Source organism: Lonchura striata, chromosome 1 (assembly GCF_046129695.1).
Source record: "Lonchura striata isolate bLonStr1 chromosome 1, bLonStr1.mat, whole genome shotgun sequence".
NCBI classification, from domain to species: Eukaryota; Metazoa; Chordata; class Aves; order Passeriformes; family Estrildidae; genus Lonchura; species Lonchura striata.
In genome coordinates, this window is record NC_134603.1 from 21,799,091 (window position 1) to 21,821,852 (window position 22,762).

Here is a 22,762-nt window from a genome sequence, read left to right on the forward strand (position 1 = left end):
ACCTGGTTTCACTTGTTAGAAGTTGCGTTCTCAGGTCTTGGGGGGTTTTTTTTGTGTTGTTTTTTGGGTTTTTTTTTCTTGGTTGGTTTTTGTTGCGGTGGTTTTTTGGGATGGGAACTTTTTTTTTTTTAACACACTTTGTAGTGTGACACTTCTGTGTATTGCATAAAATGTCGCAATTACGACTTGCTAAATTTCTTGGATATTTTTGATCCAGCTCGCATAAATCCATGCAGATTTGAGTGACGGAGACAGAGCTTGCAGTGGCTGTGTCTCACTAGTAAGCTTCCAATTTTACTGAGAAGGTATTTTAGAAATAAATACAAATATTTGAAAAACAATTTTATTCAGTTCCTGTGAAGCAGACGGTATTACAGAAAGCACTTTCAGAAATCTTCGACTACCTTGAAAGAAGTTTCTAATGTTTTCTCCTTCTAAAAAGGAAGGGGGAGATAGTCCAAGAGCCTTTCTCTTTTAAGCCATAACTGTTACCTTGTAGTCAAATAAACAGATATTCTTTCCCTCGAAGTCAGTTTCCGCCGGCTCTGGGTCGGGAACTTTTAAGCCCTTGTTTCCTCGGCCCCCTCTCAGGCTGCCTCACACCAGGAAGAGCGGAGTTGCCAAAGGGGAAGGCTGACAAATATCAGAACCCACGAACAAGAGTTACGTTACTTAAGCCGGGAGTTTGCATATTAAAATATAGGTGTAGCTTTAAGAGCCAGTTTTAGGTCTCGCATTCAGGTCTGCCATTCCCCATCCCGCCGGTGTGAAGAATCACGCTATCCTTACCGAGCCCAGGACAAACATCCATCCACGTAGTCTAGTTTTGGCGGTTTTCTCGTTTTAGTTTATTTTAGTATGCAGAAAAACTAAAACCACAGCAAAATCCAGGAGCCAGTTTCTGAATTACTACAAGTTTTTTAACAAATTAAACAGGAGTAACCCTTAGGCCATTCACGACAGGACAGGGCGCGGAATAAGTACTCTGCACTGTAGCCAGGGAGAATGGTCCTTCCCGGGATCTCTGGCAAAAAGTACCTGGGGAGACTCTATTGGGTCCATGAGGACCTGTGCGGTGCTGGAGTCGGGGATCCTTCACCGACTGCTTTGAAGGTGATGTACTTGACAAACGCTCTGTGACTGTTTTAGTCCTGGGCTATCCGGTAAAAAGGTAATTAAGCTAATTAACTCAAATTAACTAGTACTCTTATAACCCGAGATTAAAGGCTGCGGCGCAGATAAGGGTTATTAGCGGGGAATGCCCCAGGCACCCCCGAGCCACCCCTCAGCGCCCCCGCCGCCGTTGCCCTCCGCCCTCGGGAGCGCAGCGGGCTCCGGCAGAGGCGGGAAAACCCCACCCTCACCGGGCGCCTCCGGGGAAGCACAGCAGGGGCAGGAGCGACTCAGGGGCGCTTCAAGCGTGGGCTGGGCGCGGCGGGGGCCTCGGGGCCCCGGTATCAGGAGTGAGGAGCGGGGCAAGCCTCGCTGGTGCTCCCTCCCGTCCCCGAGGGGCGGTCTCCTCAGGCTGCCGGCCGGGCCGAGCGCGGCGGGGGCGGGGAGGCAGCGGTTGGTGAGGCGGGTAGTTCAAAGCCGAGCGAGGGAAAGCGGCGGCGGCCGCACGCGGGGGGCCGGTGCGGCTGGGGAGAGCGAAGCGGCTCCTCGCCAAGGGCAACGGGCCCGGCCCGGGCGGCGAGAGCTCCTGAAGCTCCTCCAGCCCGCCTTCACTCCTGCTCCTCGCCCGCAGCCCTGCTCGGGGTGCCCCGCCGCCACCTCAGCTGCGCCCGGTGGCAGGGCGGCCTCCAGGCTCTGCTCCTGTGCCCACCGGTTTGCCGGACGAGAGGGCGAAGCGGTTGCTTTGCTCGTGTCCGGCATCCCAGGTGACTGAGACCCTCGGGTGCTGGTCCTCAGCTACATCTCATTTATCGCCGTTGCTGGGTAATTAGGCATTGCAGTTAACACATATTTGTGGAGTGAAAACTGTCTCAGCTGGGTAATGTTTCTCTTGGACCTCTCTCTTTTCTCTCCACATCCTTTCTCACTTCAGGTTATCACTAGGGGTAAGCAATACTTTGAATACACCGCCTTTGCATTGGAAGATCTTGATTTGCTTCACAAATTAGGGTAAGTGGCCCATATCATGCAGACAGGACTTGGCTGTGTCATCTTCAGTATTATTACCTGGAAGGTATCAATGACTTTGGGGTCAAAGAGCAGTCTTTTTTACAGATACCATATCTGTTTAAATAACAGAGAAAATACTTCTGTATCACCAAAACTTTGTCTTTATCTCTTTTGTAAGCAGTGGTGAACAGTGATTTTAAAAAAGGCAAAAAATGTCTTGTTCCATGCATAAGTGTTCTGTGTGTTACTGAGGAACACAAATTACTAGGAACAGGTGTTTCCATCCTAGAATTTGTCTAAGTTGGAGGCACCACTTACATTGGTTCTAGTAACCAACATTCTTCCTTCTCTAGGGTGCTTGGTGAGACTAAACTTGTTAGAAATTGTTCCCTCTCTAAATTTGTGAATCCTGTCCTAAATTTAGTTTGGGTCTCTGAATATGAATTATTGTGTCCAGTAAACTCCCAGAAAGTTTGCAGTTGCTTTGTAAATTGATTTGAGAAGTGCAAAATTAATAATAGATATGAGAAGTGCACAGAGCACATAAATCTATCCTTAGTAGATGTGGATTTTGTTACTTCCTCTGTAACTGACTAGTGGTGTGACCAGCCTTTTCTTCCCTGCACATCTGTTTGATGGCATCTAAGCCAAGGTTAAGAAAATTTTCAGGAACTAGTTAAAGATGCCCAAATGAAAAAGGTGTGGTGTTACAGCTCAAATTTAGTAGATTAAGTTCTCATGATAAAAAAGTGCTTATAAAAGATAGTGTTATAAGAGATTTCATTAGGCATCTCTTATGAACAGAAATAGAATCTTGTTTTGTTATGAGAAATACTCAGCACCTCTGAAAGGCTTTTGTATTTGTAAAATGAGACCTTGTGTTAAATTAAAGCTTAATTTGCACAAGTACCAAAAGGTACTACATTTTGGAAAAAAATCGTATACAAGCTTAAGTTGTATACTGGGGTTTGTATACAGAATGGTTCAGGTTGCGAGGGATGTTAAAGATCATCCAGTTCTGAGCCCCTTCCATGGGCAGGGACACCTTCTACTAAATCAGGTAGTTCTGAGTCACATCCAGGGTGACCTTGAACGCTGCTAGTAATGGAGCTTCTGTGACTTCTCTGGGCAACCTGTTCCAGTGTCTTGTTGCCCTCATAGTGAACAATTTTTTTCTAACATCTAAGCTAACTTTCCTTCTTTCAGTTTAAAGGCCCTACTGCCTTATTTTATCACCAAATGTGCTTCTAAAAAGTCCCTTTCTGGCTTTCTTGATGGGTACCCATGGGGTACTGAAAGGTTACAATTATTTTTCCCTGAAGGCTTCTCTTCTCCAGTCTGAGCAGCCTCCCTGTCTCAGACTGTCTTCAGAGCAGAGGTGCTCCAGCCCTCTGATTATTTTCATGCTCCATTTCTGGACTCACTCCAACATGTCCCTCTCCTTCTTATTTTTGGGGGCCTCACGACTGAAGGCAATACTCCACATGAGGTCTCAAGATTGTGGAGTAGGGGGTAAAGAAGTAAAAATAAGTATAAAAATGTATGAATGAATAGAGAGGTATAGAATGAAGCATAGAAAAGAGGTGAAATGAAGCTTAATGGACGGCCATTGTTCACTCAGTGTCAATTGGCAATTTTATTTATATTATCCATTTATATTTATATTATTTTATAATTTCCATATATATATTATTAACATATTTATATGTTTGCCAACATACCCGAATCAATGCAGTGCGCTCATAAGCTCCCCCTGCCGGACGTTGGCCTCTGCACAGCACTATATTCGGCTTCTACTTGAGTTACCAACATTTCTTTAACTCTGCTATTCTGACCTCCCTTATGCCTGCAAAATCTTGTTTTGCTATGATTTTCATGTTACTTGAAGCACAAGTTTGCTTAAATTTTTTTATACTGTAATATTTTAATTATCTTTTGTTCTCAGTTGTCCCATAGATTGCCTGAAGATGAAATTGCAAGCGTGAGATTTTCCTTTTGTTTCTTCAGCATGCTGCCTGAAAACTAATTTTCTAATCCTGGAAGACTTTGGGCTTTTGTTAAATGTGCGGTTAGTTTGACTGTATTTGAGGGAAATACTAATATTTTTAAAGGTAAGTGTGTGTATATGATTTTTTTTTTTTTGGAGGGGGTGGGGGTATTAAGATTTTGGACAGCTGTCTTTAGCATTCAGTTTAAATCTCTATCAATATTTTTGGAAATAATATCTACTGGCAACATTTGCTAACTAACTGCAGTTGTCCAAAATTCAGCATGAAAATGAAGCCTCTATTCTTCTTATAGACTTGTGAAGATAATGCCCTCTTGTTATGACAGACTTCTTATAGGTCTTTGTCCTTACAAAAAGAAGAGCTATGCTCATGTGGTCCTTTACACATAGCATGAATAATTATCTGAAGTTCAGCAGTGTGCTGCACAGAGTTTTTGTACCTTTAAAAATATAGGAAAAAGTTATTTTCTGGTTCATGACAAAGCCTTTTCAGCCTATTGCCTAAAAGCATGGAATCATGGAATGTGTAAGATTGGAAGGGACCACTGGAGATCTAGTCCAACTTTCCTGCTTAAGCAAGGTCTTTAGAGCACATTACTCATTGTGTCCAAATGGCTTTTGAATATTTCCAGAGAAGAAGACCCCATGAGCTCTCTGGGCAGCTCTTTCAGTGTTTTGTCATCCTCACAGTAAAGAATTTTTTTTCTCATGTTCAGGTGGAACTTTCCATGTACCACTTTCTGCTCATTGCCTCTTGTGCTATCATTTGGCACCACCAGGAAGAGCCTGGCTGCATCCTTTTGGTACCCTCCCTTCAGATACTGATAGATATTGATAAAGTTCCTTCTCCAGGCTATACAGGCCCAGCTTCCTCAGTCTTTCCTTATAAACAGGTGTTCCAGTTCCCTAATCTCCATAGTTCTACTGGACTCTCTCCAGTATTTCTTTGTCTTTCTTGACCTGGAAAACTCTGAACTAGACACAGCACTCCAGGTGAGGCCTCAACAGGGCTGAGCAGAGAGAGGGTTAGGATAACCTCCCTTAACCAGCTGGCAATGCTTTTCCTAATGCACCACAGGGTATCCTTGGCCTTCTTGGGCACCCTGCTGGCTCATGGACATTTTGTTGTCCACCAGGACCTTCTCTGCAGAGCTGCTTCCCAGCAGGGCAGCCCCCAGCCTGTACTGGTGGTCCCCAGGTTCCTCAACAGGTGCAGGATCTGCATTTGCCTTTGCTGCGTTTCAGATGGTTCTCTGCCCATCCCTCCAGCCTGCCCAGGTCCTTCTGAAAGACTGCCCGGCCCTCTGGGGTATCGGCTGCTCCTCCCAGCTTTGTGCCACCAGTGAACTTGCTGAGGGAAGTGTCTGCACCTTTCATCCAAGTCACAGATTAATAAGTTGAACTATAGTGGGCCCAGGATCAACCGCTGGGGGACACCAGTACTTGGAGATCTACTAAAACATGGAGAAGTGATGCAAATGAAACATTAGATGCTATTTGGAGCTGTTCCTGCAGCAGCAAAGAAGTAATCTCTAATTCACTAAACACTAGCTTAAAGCTATGGCCTTGTATTTCCTATTTGTGCTGTCACTTGTTTCATTGTGTAAAACAGGGAACAAGGTAAAAGCAGAGACAGAAAACAAACAGGAAAGAAAGGTGCTTTATAGAGGTAATGAGAGAAGGGAATGAAGCATGCTAGACTTAAATTTGTTGTTGTCTTGGAATTATTTTCACATATCTGTCTTTGATAGAAGAGTTTTTCTCAGTTCTGTATGTGGATTTTTTTTGTTTAAGTCTGTTTGATTTCATACCGATACTAGCAAGATTGTGTATGTCTTTATACCAAGGTGTTATTCTGCTGTTTAATAGCCTTTTCCTTTTGAGCTTTTCTTGTTCCTGTCTTCTTACAGTAGAAAACAAAACAAAGCATTTTTTAAAAATATTGCAATCATCTTAAACAGTGTCTTCTGTATGGGTTAAAATACTAATTAATGACCCAAGATCATTAAAGAATCATTCTGCCTCATGTTTCTCAGGCACTTTGGGTTTCCATTGCTTGTATTTGGTGGCTTAGGTCTAGACTAAGACAGGACTGTTGGGATACTAGCAATAGCTTAGTATTTGGTGTTGAAACCACCTTTAAAGATTCCTACTTCTGCTTTGAAAGGTCACTTGATAATTCTAGGTTTTGTTCCAGAACATCAGTTCTAGAGGTAACATGCCACAGTAAAAGGTGCTGATTCAAATTCCGGAGTATTGCAACACTGATGTGAAGTACTTTGGTGTCTTTGAGAGCAGCCCCCTTGCTGCATTAGTCATAACATCATTTGTACAGTTACTGTGCATAGAAAGCAGTGACCCATTACAGTTAGGGTGGAGAAAGTCTGCAGTGTATAAGTGGCAAAAGCAAGCCTGTTTCCACACATCTTTTGTGTGCATTAGCCACTTCTAACCTTTCTAGGAAAATATATAGTAGCTCTTAAATTCTATGTACCTGGTGGGTGTGTGTATAGTCAGTAATTTTCTTTAAAATGTATGCCTTCAAAACACTCAGTTTACCTGTAGAGATGACCAAAAGCAGAGAGCTTCTTTACAAAATAACACTTAAATGTTAAAGTAGATAGAAAAGCACTTTTCACTTTGTAACTAGAGGTCAAATTCATTTCCTCTGGAGTATCTAAGGATCTAAATAATAGGGAGATTTCTAGACTTGTAACTTCATCATTAATCCTCTTATTTTAATTAAGGAGAAAGTGTATTTTGTCTAAATTCGCCTATTACCAGAGTTTCTGCTCATTCTTGAGTACTGAATTAACAGTTGCTGGATGAGCCAGGACAGTGCCAATAAAAATCTTGGCTCTACTGGAATGATGGGGAGTTTTGTTGCCAATTTCAGCACCAATTAGCTTCTAATTGCTGTATAGCTTATTTGAAGAGCTTTTCCACACATGAGGACTGCCAGGTTAATTAGCTGACTGGAAATATGTTTGATTTGTGTCACAGTATAATATGCATTTTAATCACTCATTCTAACAACCTACTTTTGTGTTTACATATAAGCTGTACTGAGACTAATGACAATACTTTTGTTATGACTGTTATCTTGATAGACTTACAGAAGGCTTTCTTTCTAATCTGACGGGGTTTTGGTGACTGCTTTTATTGTTTGTTTCAGAAACAACAGTGGTATCTTTATTTAGAAAGTCAAAGTGTCAAGCAGAAGATGTCGGACAGTCATCTAGTGAGGTTCAATATTCTTGAAAGAAATAGATTAACACCTCCCAGGAGCAACTTTAAATACTCAAATTTTAAAGACACATATTGCACTTCAGCATTTCTGGACAGCAGGTGCAACGAGTCAGTAAAAGATCCTGACTCAGAACGTGAAGAAGTACAGAGTGTAGCAAGTGTATCATTGCTACAGGAGCATTCTGAGCACATCCATCCAAGTGCTGCCTTTCCTGCGTCACCATCTATTGAAAAAGAATTTAATTCTATCTCCTTATCAGAAGAAAGAGAAGCAAATAAAAGTGAAGATTTTTTTGAAACTCCTAAATCAAGTAGAAAAGGCTCCTCACTACGCAGGAGGTTGCTTTTACCCAATACTGTCAAAGCTGGCACAACTGTAGGATGCTATGAAAGACAACTTAGTTCTTCAGGAAGCATCAGGAAAAAAATATTCTCTTGTGTTTTGAGTGCTGAAGAAAAACTTTCACAAATTGCTGCATATTCTCCAAAAGATAAAGGTTACCAACCTCTGACAGCTAGCATTTCAGAACCTGAGAACTCTAATCCTGATTCTCCAAAATGGAGGCTCTCCTTTTCACAGCAAAGGACTTCTACAGTAGAGGAGTCCCAGTGTAAGGACCCCTTATTGTTAGAATCAGAAAGTTTATCTCCAATTCAATGGAAGGATGTCACTGCTAGTAACACTAATGAATTTAATGAAAATGTTCTTATGAGTATTAGAGATGGGGTGCTTAGGACTCCTACTTACAGTAGGAGTAGCCTCCCTGAGGCCAGTGAGGGTAAATACCTGACTTCTATCACCAGTCCTGTAGAGAACTCAAACTTTGGACTATGTGATATAAACTCTCCCCCTGTTAAGATAGCAAATTACCCAGATCTTTCAACGCCTGAAGATAGTGGATATAATTCACTTCCTTTGGACAAATCAGGAGACTCATTGTCTGATTATGAGGGATCTTTCCAAGAGCTCTTCCAAAAGCACAAAGAAGATTCCAAAACTTTAGACAGTAAAAGAAAGACAAGAAAACTTGAGCGAGTCAGAAGGTTATCCACGCTTCGGGAACTAGGCTCCCAGTCAGAGACAGAAGATAATCATGGCAGTCCTACTTCAGTGCATATATTAACAAAAGAAAGAGGCTTTGTCAGTGAAGATCATGAGTTAGTTCTAAAAGAACAGCTGAGTGGAGACCTGGTTGTAAGTCATGGAGATCTCTCAAGAACTCCAGCTCTGAAAATAGTTCATGAAATTTGCTTGCAAAGACAAAGATTGCACCAAAAGCAAATCTCAGAGAATATTGATGGAACAGAAATATTTGCATTGGATAATGTTCTTCCTGGACTTATTGGCAAGAAAATGGGCCTTGAAAAATTAGACATTTTAACAGAATTGAAAGATAGAAATTTAAAACATGTTCTTGCTATAGTTCTAGGTGCTTTGACAGTAGAAAGTCTATGCAGGTAAGCACTATTGCTTCACACACACAAAAAAAGGGAATAATATTTGCTTCTGCAAATGAATTAGAATAAATTCTGGAATACTGTGTGTTGTCAAAACTTGTTTCTGAAAAAATGAGAAGTTTTCTCACCGTTAAGTAGGTCTTTCTGTGTAGATCTAAAAATAAATAGGGGCATTAAAAAGCTAAAAAAAATGAAAAATTAGTGAACTCAACACTAAATCACAATACTTGTAAATTTAAAAATATATCAAAAATTACTTTAAGCCTAGAAAGCAATTTATCCTCATTACAAGTTCCCAATAGTGCATAGCACTCAAAACAAATTTTCTAGAATCTTTATTGTGTATTTTATTTCCTCAGTTATTTCTAAGTGCAAAGATGCTCAAAGAATTTTGATTCATGAGTAATCTTCTTGAATAATTTCTAATTAATAGGAACTGTTACATTTCAGACAACGATCTTGATTTCTTTGTTGTAAGAAAGGGAATGGATGAATAGATCAAAGTCTAAGGGCACAGATATTTTCAGAACTCTTAACACAAATGTAACTAGAAACAATCTTGGTAAGTGGCTTATATGGAGGAAGAAATGAATTTATTTTCTAAGTTAAAAATATGCTGTGCTATTAATGTTGGTATTGTTCTTTAGACTCTTCTGTTACACAGTGATATGTAAAATATGAGACCTGTGTTTCATAACAAAATAAAGAACTAGGCTATAGCAACAGTCTGTAAAATGACCAAGAGTATATGAAACCATGCAAAAATCTTTACCAGCTAGTCTTGCTAACATTACTTCTGCACCACTTGAAAAATACTGAAAGTGGATAAATTTTTTATTTGTTCCAGCATTTGGAAAGTAAGCAAAAGCTGGCGTGAAATCATTGTACAAGACAGAAGTGCAGATAAGAGAAGAAAGTTGTACACAAAACAGCTGAAAGAAGCAGCTCGGGTAAGGTAATTCTCAAAGGTGATTTTTTTAAAATGTGAAAGAAGATAGAAGGAAGGACAAAACATCTTATAAAGCTACCAAAAAGTAATTGATAGAGAGTTCCAAAATGAGTAGGTGATGGATTCTAACAGGAGAATGTAATGGCTCTCACTGCTTTTCAGTTGTCTGCAGTTTGAGTACTTGTCTTTCAATCATGTAAGACTCTTACTTACCCTCCTGCCCTTTCTTGAGAATCCTGTAGGATTTCTTGACTAATTCTAGCTTTAGATTTTAAACTCTGCTTATACCGTTGTGCCATGCTGTTCCTCTTTGTCCATTTCACTCTGGTCTGCAGTGCTGTATGACCTGCCCTACACTACTTCCAGATTATTTTCAGGACTGCTTGCGTCACAGTGTCACGGTGTATTTGCGAACATCAGAAGGATATGTAGAAGGCTTTTAAGGGGCATCTAAAGAAATAAGCATATTAATAGCAGTATATTTTTTCAGACCTTCCACATGATACATACACCTTCCACATGCACACTTGTTCTTGAGATGTCCTAATTCACAAACATGAGCACCAGTAGAGTGTGCTGAAAGACAGTTGGCTTTTTATCCTGCTCATGAGACTTTGTTTTTGTTCTCTCTCTCTTGATCCCTTGCTAAATATAAACATTTAATGGTAAATACTTGTGATATATATATAATATTATTTTCTTATGTGTTGTTGCAGAGGGAAAAGGCACAAACAAGTAAAATCTAGATGTCAATCCTAAATGAAATAAAATCCTAATTTCTCCTTTTTTTGTTAAATAATTATAAACTAACAGGAATATTTATTGAAGGCTGAAGATGCTGCTACAAGACTTAATATTCTCAATAGATCGGCTCTAAGGCCTGTTCAAGCTCAAGCCAGAACTCCTATTTTACAGACACCACCTTCACACACTGAACTTACACCTAGGAGATGCAGTTCTGTTCCCCACTCAGCTAGTAGGCAGGAAGAATACATGAAAGTAGGTATCTAATAAATGCTTCATTTTAAGTTTTTAGAATGTTTTCATTTACAAGAATAAATACCTCTTTTCTCTCTCCTCTTGCTACAGGTTGCTAAAACTCTATTCACTGATGAAGCTCTAAAACCCTGTCCAAGATGTCAATATCCTGCTAAATATCAATTAGTAAAGAAACGGGGACTATGTAGCAGAGAATCGTGTGCATTTGAATTCTGTATTTTATGTCTGCATGCATTCCATGGGTCAAAAGAATGTAATAGTTTATCTGCAAAACGGAAGAACAAAAAAGATGCTCCACCAGGAAGTGCACAAAGCAAAAGAAATTTAAAAAGGCTTTAAATTTGTAAAGCATGTAACTCCCTACATTTAACTCTTTTTCCTCTTCCCCTAAATTCCTAATCTTGTTCCTACTCTTCCGAAAGGTATGCATTTTGAAAGTATCATCCCATTTGTTCTTGCTGACTTACCAAGATAACCTCTCATGTATATATCCCAATTAACATAGTATAATTTTGTTTTTAAAAAAATGAACATTGAAAAATATTTTATGTTTTGTTTTACCTGTTGTGTAGTAGGTAGAAACTTACATCTTAATTTTTAAATAAAGTGTCTTAAAGGTAATCTTTAATATTTAGCTTAAATAGCCTCATTGATGTTTAAAAATGTTATTCTTGTCTTAAAGACAAATTAAAGAAAATATTTCTAAAAAAGTCTTTGAAATTTATTTATTAATTTTAAATTACAGTAAATATTTTTAAAATGTCTCAAATTGCGAAACTACATTTGCAAAAATGCTTCTATTAATATGGATGGTAAAATGTCAAAACTAATATATTAGTTGTCTGAATTTTTTATTGCAATAATTAATTTGTTGCTCTCTTAGGCTCTGAATTCAATAGAATAGTAATTTATAAACTAAACTGATGCTCTGTGGATATTCTGTTGTACTGAGTTTTACAAAGTTTTTGTCTTGAAAACTTCGGGTGATACCGTGTATATTCAGGTATCTGAAAATGCTGTGGCATCGCCTTTGCTGTTGTGAACTTTCCTTGAAGCTTAATCTGATTTGACCTCAGCTCCCAGATACTAGGTCACCTTCACACTTCTACTTGAGCAAAAGGATTGTCTACAGCTGAGAATCACTCTATCTCTAGATTTAATAAAGGAAATTGAGGCACTTTGCTCTTGAACTAAATATGCTGATCCCTTCTAGAAAACTAACTCAATCTGTCTCTTGGACCTCAAAAAATTTTTGTGTGGTTTTGGTGTGTATCCTAGCAATTACAAACAACTTGAAATACAGGTGACAGAAATGGATACAGTACTTCTATGAAGATATAATATCAATTAACTTCTATAATAATATTGTCCCACTTGTCCTTTCAAAAAGCTTGTTACAAGCATCTTGCAGAACTCTTGTTGTCAGCTGGCATTTATGTCCCACTCTCCCTTTGATGTCTTTTGTGTTATTTTTTTTGATGGCTGTGTGTGTTTCTGGGTAAGCCTTAACACTGAGGTTTTTTTAAAAAGTCAGATTAAAAAAAAAGGAGAAAAATTTTCAAGTAAATCATAGGCTTCATATTTGCCTCTTCTAATATTTATTCACACAGCCCTTTATTTTTAGTGTCTAAAAATTACAAACTTATTTATTTTTACAAAATCTGTGGATGTTTAAGCCAAATGGATCAGGATAATAACTTCAGGATGTTCTAGAAACACCACTTCTTATTTCTCACCTCTGACTGTTGTAATTTGATTAGTACTTTTACCATTCTTGTTTTTTTGTATAGTAGTTTCACATAGCATTTGGAAGGAGGAGAGACAACATGGTTAATAAAATGGTAAGGAAATTTTAACACTAACTCTATTAACTAAGTGTTATCATTAAAGAAGTCAACCCAATATATCTGGCAGAAGATCATGTTTATTGCATTAATATAAGTATCAACACTTTAATTCCATATTTATGTTTGTATTTCCTAAGCCTTTGCCCTGTTCTTAGGTTAGACTGGTAGCAACTTGAAGGCTGCTCAGTCTATTCTAAGGGAACAATCGAGGAAAAGGATTTGCGGGCAAGGTAGGGAATACAGAGGTATGTGCACATAGGTTTGATTTAGGAAGAAGGGCATTCATTATAGAGGAGACTGTGAGTGGGACAATGGTTAAATGACTTGATTTATTTAACATTTGTATTTCTTTAATTGTTTAGAGCTTTAGATGTTCAAGGTTTACTTAAAAGTTAATTGGGTTCAAAGAACCATTGGATTTGTTCTTTATTCCTTTAGTATATAGTAACTACTTTCTTTAGAAATGCTTAATACTTTCTATTAAAGGTTAAAATGAGCAGTTTTCTAGACAGGAAGTTATATTACCCAAGAATCTGAATGTATGTCATTTATCTTTATAAAAATTTGGATTAGTTTTGTTTCTTGCTGTTGAATTACCAAATAAAGTAGGGGATGGTAGTCAGTGCAATGCAGAATAAGTATGGCATGTCATAAAACTTCAGACTGCTAATGTCATCACTGCTTGTTACCGTTGCTAAATACCAATATCTCTAAAATGTCTCAATTAAAAAAAAAAAAAGCTTTAAGTGAGTTTTTTAAATTCATGGGGAAGTTATGATAGGCAGTGAGAGTATCTAGCTCACCTCACTGTGGAGTGTGGCAGCAAAATCCAGAAATGCATGGGGTTCAATAGTTCTGAAAGTATTACTGAAATAAGTACCTTTGAGTGGAAAACCATACAGGAACTCAGTTCTCAGTTTAAGAATTAGTTATTATGTATATTTTCCATTTGAGAAAATTTGGTAAAGAGTTGTGTTAGTTTTCCAAAGAGTATAGAGGAGACAGTAAATTTGATCTGGTACAGGCATTGTTTGTTTTTAAAGGTGGTATTGATGTCTACAGTAGCCATTCAAGAAGGAGAAGCTTGAAAGGAAAAAAAGCACCTTAAGTCCTATTTCACAATTTTAAACATTTTTCCCTTCTTCTGGTGTATTTAGAAGTTGCTTGGGGTTTTTTTCTTCTAAATTCATCTCACAAAAATGTCTTCTTGAATTGCATCTCTTGCTCAATTGGGTCTATCACAAATGTAATCTGGTGATCACAGAAGTACTCTGTGCTCTGCTGTCTGAGTGAAATGTGTTCTCTGTGGTTGTCACTCCTATATCAGAGGTGGGGGGAGTGAGAAGCCAGACTTCTCATCTCTGGGTAAATGTATTCTTTATGGCAGTGATGATTAAAAAAAAATTAAAAATAAAATTAGCTTTATTCCTTGACACAAGGGAGAAATAAAGTAGTGATATGTTATTCTTTACCCACACATTAATAGAACACAAGGTCTATTATGGCTATCTAATAGTCTCTAATAATTTGGGTGAAAGGAATCAAAGCACTTTAATTATATGATTGCTTTATTGACAGAATTTAAGTATTTGGGGTAGGAGAGTGGCAGGAAAGAGTCCTTGTTAGTGTGCTTTTTTCCCCTCTATACTGTATCTCTCAATTAATCTCCATCACATATCACAAAGATATATGACTGAATTTTGATGAAACAGCAAAGGAGAACCTAAGTTCTCCATCTAAAAAACAAACACCCAACACAACATGAAACAAACACTCCAGCACGCAAACACTATCCCTAAACCCCCAAACACTATCCCTCACCCCACATCTCTTCCAACAAAACAAAAAACTCAAACAGAAAACAGCTTACGAATATCAGGGAATCTAGGGATTTTGTTTCTTTTTCTACTGTGCCAAATTAATTATTGGAGACCCAAGGGTCAGGTGCTAGCACAGATAAGGAGGATGCAAAAGTACTCCTAGAGTAGAAATGACAATGATCAAAAGTATTCTAAAATGTCCTGCCCACTGTTATTCTCCAGCTCAAGATTTCTTCTTACAACTGACAACAGATTGTTGGAAAAGGAGGAGTGAACCGTCTTTCCCTCTGGAACGTGGGGATAATGTTCAAGATAACATTTGGGTTAGTATTGGGCTGCTGTAAATCTTATTTTTGCAATCCTCATTTCCCTTCAGACAGACATGATCTATATAGTGGGAGGAGTGGCATTGCCTAAAAATGCCCAGGGAATGAATTCAGTTTTCTGACCACGATGGTTTGAGCCAGAGCTGTGGGTTTAAGTTCCAAAATAGAATTATTGGAAGTAACCTTTTGCTGCTGACAGATGTTACTGCAAGAATTTTACTTCATAAATCTTTTTTTTGGAGCAGCAACCATAAACCTCAAGTGGTTTGTGAAAAGGAAATTGAAATTACTTAAGTCTCTGATCATTCTTTCCTTGGTGACAAGTATGGAAGAGCTTAGGCAAAAAATGGTTATAAATCTTTGGAATTGTTTATAGGCTAGGGAATCTTACTATGTTTTATCACTAAAGAGCCAAAAATTATAAAAAAAATTTGGTCATTAAATTAAGTAGCTCAACGCCATATGTCAGCTCATTTTCCTATTTCATGTATTGGTTACTCTTTGAAACACCTTTGGCCTCCTTTGAGGCCATGCTGATAAATTTTAATACAAGAAGTAGTTTCTTTTATTTCTATTTTTATAGGCACATGAAGAAATACAGCAGTGTCAGATTAGAAAGGCACTCCTGGAGTCTAGTCCCAAGCTCTCATGTCAACTCATCAAGTTCTGCCTTAAAACTGGTTGGAATACTGTCCCATTACTATGTTGGTGACCTACTCCAGATTGCTCTACTAGTCACTTAACCAGCTGCCTTTTTTTAGCATTGCTATTATAATATCTATTCTGTATATCTCATCCTTCCCTTAGACTATTCTTCCCCAATATTATGATTGTTCTTTCACTGACAAAAATCCTCAGAATTTATCTCATCTCTTAAGACAATCCAACAACATATGTTGTGTCTAACAACTCACTTTTTCCACTAGAATCTATTCTTTGATTCAATTCACGCAGTATTCCAAGTGAAACTTCCTCAAGAACTAGAATAATGCTATGGCTTTCTTTACAATAAATACTTTGACCAACACGTACTAAAGATAAGCATTCCTTGTATAGGTCTTCTGCACAGTTGCAGTTCAGTCACTTGGTGTAGTACTCCCACATTCTTCTCACAAATTTTGAAAAGATCCAAACTTTTTTCCATTAATTTCTACTTAAGTGTGTAATCTCAAACTTCATTCTCCTAAGCTTCAGGCTTTTTTATTTCTCTCCTTGAGTCTTGTGATGATTTAGTATTTGATGTGATTATATTTTTACAGGTGTAATTTTTTTGTCTTTACTGAATCTTACGGGATTTTTTGATGCAAAATATCTCACAGGTTCTGTTACCACTTGTCAGATGCCACAGCAGAACCTAACTGCTTTTTGGGAACAACGTGTTTATTTTTAGTTAAACAAAAATAAAGCTTGTTTTCATTTCCTTACTTTCTGAGCTCTGATTAGTGGAAATACCTATTAAAAAGAGAACACATTCTTTCTCTTTGACAAGCTTCTGGAGAGTGTTAGAACTTACACAACCTTGTCAGAAGTAAGACCTTATTGAGCTGGGTGCTAATGGATGAGTAGTAATGAGAGCAGCTCTTCACCTGAAAATATTGATGGAATGACATTTTTAATGAACTTAGAAGCACTGTCAAACACTCAAAGTTTCATGTAAAAGTTGACTTCTGACTTGAAGACTGGAGTTCAAGTGTTAAAAGCCCCTCTAATTCCCCCTAGACCCGTGCTTTAACACTCATTCTGAAAGCAATTCTGTAACAGTGCTTGTGTCTTAATTCTGTAGGCCCATTTAATCTCTCTGTAGGAAAATGGCATGTGGAAACCATGCATGTATTTCAGCTGCTGCTTTTCACCCTGGACTCAGTGAAAAACCTATTTCCATAAACTACTTGAACTTAAATATTGTGCCATAATTAGAACCAGCTGAAATGGTAGAAGGATAATAACTGGGAAAAGAGGGACAGCTAGTTGGAAAGCAGCAGTACCCTAGATAAGTGGCGGACTCCTCCCTTGTGTTTACTGAGCAGACACTAAAGTTCCTAAAGTCCCGAACTGGGTGTAATACATTATTAGGGGCCTGACCAACACATCACCTACAAGTGCTTTGTTCTGCCAGGACTCAGTACCACGGTACCCAGCCTATATTTAGACCACTGGGCTACAAAATGAAATTTTCCTCTGGTTTGAATACATCACGTTTTCCTGGTGCACATTTTGGTAGATTAGATGCTCTCGAGATGGTGGCCATAGCAACATTTTTGGCTTTAGAAAATGAGTTCTCCTTGTGTTGCAAACATTCTCTTTTGAACAGATTTGTACAAAAGCAGCACTCTCATGAATGTTGCAAGTTTAGTCTTAATTTTTCTTTATCCTTTTGCCCTTGTATACACTGTTGTGATGTACAAAACCTACTACTGTGATGCAGTTACTTTTCAGCATTTCTGCTGGAAGTGTTTCTATTAAGAAAATGTTCAAGACTCTGTATAGGCATAATATAAGAAAGTACAATGAGTTCCATTTTCTTCTCTAAACTGAAATGCTCACTGGGACATTGTTTAAGTTCCCATTCTGGATAAATAATGCTCATAAAGTAGTCCAGGGAGAATGTTATCAAGACAGAATGGATACAAATAAAACAAACTAATTCTTGAAATTATTTGCTCAGTTAACTTACTTAATGTGAAACTATCTTAAGGTTGAACTGCTTTCCTCCCTAAAAATAGTCTTTAATTTCAAATGCTGATAATAAAATATCACAAGGGGGCACCAAAGGTTTTTCCTTACAGAACAGAACTCTAGTTTTCCTTCCCTCTTTAACCCACACATTAACTGAATGTTGCAAATGCAAAATATTTTGAATGGCTTAAAGCAGTGGTGGCCATAATTCCTGCCCCCAGGAGCTTCATACCAAAGCCTACAAGAGGAGTGGGCATCCTGGGAAGCAATGCTGATGGTATTACTTCTCTGGGGCCTCCTTTACAAGGTGAAGCTGTGCTGGGCCCACAGCCAGGTACTACGGCAACCAAGCTGATTGTGGAATTACAGACTGGCCTGAACAGTGCCTCCTGGCTCAGCTCCTCTTGCAGCCACAGACTTGGATTATCAGCGGCCTCTATGCCAGTCTGCAGTACAAAACTTAAGTCTTTCTCGCAAGTGTTGCAGTTGCAACGTTTGAGAATTTGTAGTTTCAGGAGGTGCAAGCTCTGGTCTTTATTCCCCAAGTAAAGAAAATATATTTGATAATAAAATTCAATATGGTTTTGTGAAGTATGAACACTGTACAAGTGCCTCCTCTATCATGATTTTTAAATGACCACAGGAAAAACATTGTATGCATTTTATTCATTAATTGATGTTCTTAAGGCATTAGTAAACAAGAAAGGGAAAACAATAACTTTTTTAAACTCAGATTGGAAAAGTCTAAGTATTCCCATGTAACACATTTGAAACTATGTCAGAATAACGGCATTTTAAATTTATTTTATTTTTAGTCTGCTTAATGAAGACTGGGTGAGAATTTGGTAACTTAAAGCATTCTTTATTTTTCAACTAGATACCCCTGGAGTCTAGGAGAGCAATAGGTAGTTAGCAAAGCAAAAAGCCTACATAAAAAGATGGCTTTTCTGAAGCATTATTGAAATCTTAAGGAGCACTTCTAGTTATCGATTCTCATACAATTCTCAGCACCTGTTCAGTAGACACTGCTGTGTTCTTGAAGTAGAGAAATATTAAATATTTTTCTTTTTTTCCCCCTACTTGTAGGGAGTGCTGTGCTCCAGGACGGTTTAGATGAATGGAGACGAGAGATCTCTGAAGGCTGCTCTTGGGATATAAGGTTTATTAGGGATGGGGAAAGGTCTTGCTTGGAGCTGCCAGACGCAGCATGTGGCAAGGCTTGAGGGGAAGGGAGAGACAAGAGGATGCTCTAGGAGAGGGTGGAAGTCCCAAGAGGGGGGAAGATCCAACAGGGCGTCTGGCCCCTCAGAGACCCCTTATCAGGGGGCTTCAAGGTGGGCTGGAACAAGGCTTGGGCAAATGGGGTTACAGGCACTTGATGTTTTAGGGGAGGGACAGAGGTGTGGGGTGAACCCTACATTTTGGGGGGTGAGATGGAACAGTCCACTCGACCCCTGGACCCATCCGTAGGCAAGGGCATTGTCCAGCCAGCAGGGAGGACCGTTCTCATCCTGGCTGTATTATTTATGAATAATTATATTTATCCATCCTTCCCAACACCTCCTGATTATTTTTTTTTTGCTTGATCAGTCTCCCACTCTATTTCATTATAGACCTCTACAGCAGCAAGAGCAATGTAACAAAAATATGGGAACTGGTAGTCAGTGAGATGTTTTGTCTCAAACAGCTCTGCTGCTATCCAGATTTGATGATTCAGTAATATTTCACTTGGATAACTAAGCCGGGGAATCCTGGGTTTGGGGACTGCTGTTCACACCTGCTTAATAGCAAGAAAGGGAAGACATGCATGTGTTTAGTGTTTCTTGCTGGTATTTGACACCTACTGCCAGTAGATGATCTGCTAAAGGATGTTTGACATTATTGGTGTATGCTATTGCTATCTGCTGGAGCTTCTTCATTATGCATCTCGCATTGGACCTTTGGACTGGAACACCAGTTAAACCATGGTCAAGAAACTGACCTGTCATAAACCAAGCTGTGAGTAACCCCAGAAAAAAAAAGTCATGAAATCTACTTGCGCAACTAGAAGTAGGAAGTGGTTGTACACTTGAAAAGTTTAAGTTAGGGCAGCCAAAATGTATTACAAACCATGACTCCAGTTTATCTACATGGAAAATAGATAATAGACAGTAACAATGCAATCTTTTGTACAGAGTGCCAAAACTTTGGATACATCCCATGACAGCGAGATCTCTGAGAAATAACCGTCACAGTTTCTTCTGATCTGTATCTATGTTTCAGCTGAAAGATATGCTACATTAACTGTAGTAGGGCTGCTAGCAAAAAATTCTCTCTGCCTTGCTGTAAACTTATGCACCATGTCAATGTTTTTATCTTGTACATGGTTTGATAGCTGTGGCTGTAGTAATTCTTTCCTGATTTTCATTGTCTTTGCAGAATTACTTTATTTCTACTGCTTTATTTCTAATAATAATTTCTAAATAATTTCTCTATTTCTATTTCTATTTCTAATAATTTTATTTCATAGTCCTGCTAAATAGTTTTTTCAATTAACTGTTAATTCTCCTTTACAAAATTAGGAAAGGTAGTGTGAAATTCTCCTAAAGCTCTAGGAGTTATGTCTTAAGACACTAACAGAAATTTATGAAGAACTCAGATGACTGCAGGTGTGTATGCAGGAGGCATGCATACTACCTGGCATGTAGGAAGAAGAGTACAAATCTGTATCACAAATTGCAAAGTGATCCTTCCAAATTCCAGTTCATCTTCCAGGTATGTCTCTGTATCCCCCTAATGTTTTTCAAGACCCATATTAAGCAAATGGAAATCAAACTTTACTTAAAGCCTTTAAATTTGATACGACAACTCTACATTGTCCTGACAGATTAGGATTGCTATAGGAATCCTTGGGCCACTGGCAACATGGGCAAGAAGTATTCTCCAGTGACTATCCAAATAAAGACTTCTGTAGAAGTAAAGCTCCTTGGACTTCCCTCTGAAAGTCTCCTCCAGTTAAAGGTTTCTAATGTAGATAGCCCAAAGCTAAGTCCCATTTCTTCCTTTACTGTACTGAAGTAATAGATTTGTTTAGGTTGAAACTTAAGGCCATTTCCTCTTGTCCTATGACAGCCTGATACCTGTGAGAAGAGATTGACCCTCAACTCACTACACACAGCCTCCATTCAGGTAGTTGTACAGAGTGGTAAGGTTTCCCCTGAGCTTCCTTTGTTCCAGGATAAACAACTCCACCATCCTTGGCTGCTCCTCACAGGACTTGTGCTCTAAACCACTTCCCAGCTCCACTGCCCTTCTCTGGACACTCTCCAGCACTTCAATGACCTTGTAGTGAGGGGCTCAGAACTGGACGCAGCATTTGAGGTGTGGCCTCACCAGTGCTGAGTACAGAGGGATAGTCAGTACGCTGGTCCTGCTAGCCACACTCTTCCGATATAGGCCAGGATGCTATTGACCTCTCTCTCCTATTTTATTTTTAACAATTGCTTTTAACCTAAACTATTTTTAGGAATATTATTTCTCTCCTTTTCCAATAGTTTTGACTGCTTATATTTCCAACAACAGTTTCCTCAGGTGTTTGCACTAATTTTTTCTGACAGAATTGCATTAAACTGTGCCTGTACACTGGGACTATCAGATTCAACACAGAGGCCGTACCATCATGACAGGCAGCCTCTGTGTTTTTGCCAAAAGAATAATTTAAGGCATTTAAGGGCCAGCTATCTGACACTGGACTTGTGCTTCTCTCTTGCGATCTGACTCCCACTTTGGCACTTCTGTAGTCAATATTTAAATAGGTTTCCTAGCACCTGTTTTCAGTGCATGTGATTGCAGCTACAAGATGCAAAACTTAGATCTCTGTGGTAATCATCTGAAAAAGAAACTATAGTTATCTTCAGTTGAAATAATTTTTCTGTAAAAGTATTTGGGTACTAAAGGTAACACGGCAAGAAATGCTCACTTATATTTGAGACAGGGTGTTTTTATGGAAAGTCAATAGCTGTCCCTGAGTATCTCTCTAGAGCTGTATCTTCATTTTTGTTATGAGTATTTGCTACCTTCTGAATGTGTAATTAATTATGTGAAAATTCATGACTTCACTATGACCACTGCCAGGAATCAAGCACAAGTTAGCATCTACAAACACAAGTGTGCATTTGGATTTAGTAAAGCAATCCAGTTTATGTTTTGTCTGTCCCTGAGTCCCAAGGAAGTTTGTTCATCCAGCAAACTGGCATAGCTTATATGTGTGGTTCTTTGCGAGCAAAGTTGTCTCAGAAATTTTGATCTACTTTGCCTGGATAATATTTTGAAATCCTTACCCTGACAGACGAATGGCTAAAAGCATAAATTACAGAGATTTGTGGAGGACAGATTAAATTCCTGACTGAAAGTTCAGTTCTCCAAATGGTTCTTCATAAAAAAGCAGAGGAGAGAAATGCCAATAGATATAAAGTGGACCGATTGATGTTTTCCTTCCATTTGTCTTCCAGTGCAGCCTCTTCCTGTGATGGTCTTCTAATAGATTACCATTTTCTAAAATTTCTAACAATTTTAAGCCTAGTTTTAGTGGTTTTTTGGTTTTTTTTTTTTGGTCTAATATTTTATGGGTATCTCCTTTTCTAGAACTTATTCCCCATCCTGCCTGGTCATTCATCTTTACTACAGGGTATGATGCTTTTTGGGATAGGTCACAGCTTTGACTATATTTATGAAGCATCCTGTAGGCCTGCAGGTCTGATAAGCTAGATAATAATAAAATTAAAATAAGAGCATGGAAAGAAAAATGTGAAAAAGAAGGAAAATGAGCTTGATCTTTATATCTCAGCTTCGCTATCTGGTGAACTTTTAACTGGCAATGTAAAATCAGGACTGGAATACACACATAAAAGGTATTTGACCTAAATGTGTGTTGTTAACTAAGATAATTATAAAGTGATGATGACTGCTAATAGATTCTCCATGAAAGAGTACAATGTATATTTTCTGATTAGCTTAATCCTAAATGTAATCTTTGAAGCACATGGAAACAGCACAACGACCTAACAGTTTTATGACAAAATCTACCTGATGACAGAAGGATAGGAAAAGGACATTTTTAAATGTTATTTTTATTAACTGACTCACTTCCAAACTTCAGTTGTTTCTGAGGTGTCTTGCAGCTTCCACTTCTAATATAAAAAAAAAAAATAGTAATTAATAATGTTTCTGTTGTTTTTTCTTCAAAAGTTGCAAGCAATTAGGGAGTATAGGAGAAAATTATACACTGCAGACTATGTTTATACCTACATCAGAAAGAAAGAGGGGCAGGG

At 38.5% G+C, this 22,762-nt stretch overlaps 1 protein-coding gene across 1 annotated transcript; it reads left to right on the plus strand.

The window, feature by feature from the left end:
* The first annotated feature begins 7,352 nt into the window (after positions 1 to 7,352).
* FBXO43 (F-box protein 43) lies at positions 7,353 to 11,123 on the plus strand. The gene is made up of 4 exons (XM_021529459.2): positions 7,353 to 8,836; positions 9,684 to 9,786; positions 10,599 to 10,784; positions 10,875 to 11,123. Exons 1-4 carry the CDS (start codon positions 7,353 to 7,355, stop codon positions 11,121 to 11,123), a joined length of 2,022 nt encoding a protein of 673 aa, XP_021385134.2.
* Positions 11,124 to 22,762: the final 11,639 nt, after the last annotated feature.

What these genes read in the sequence shown, in the direction of transcription:
- FBXO43 (XM_021529459.2), top strand. Translation starts at nt 7,353, where the DNA reads ATGTCGGACAGTCATCTAGTGAGGTTCAATATTCTTGAAAGAAATAGA. An exon ending in ACAGTAGAAAGTCTATGCAG is followed by an intron (nt 8,837 to 9,683) that starts GTAAGCACTATT and finishes TATTTGTTCCAG; the next exon opens with CATTTGGAAAGTAAGCAAAA. An exon ending in GGCAGGAAGAATACATGAAA is followed by an intron (nt 10,785 to 10,874) that starts GTAGGTATCTAA and finishes CTCTTGCTACAG; the next exon opens with GTTGCTAAAACTCTATTCAC.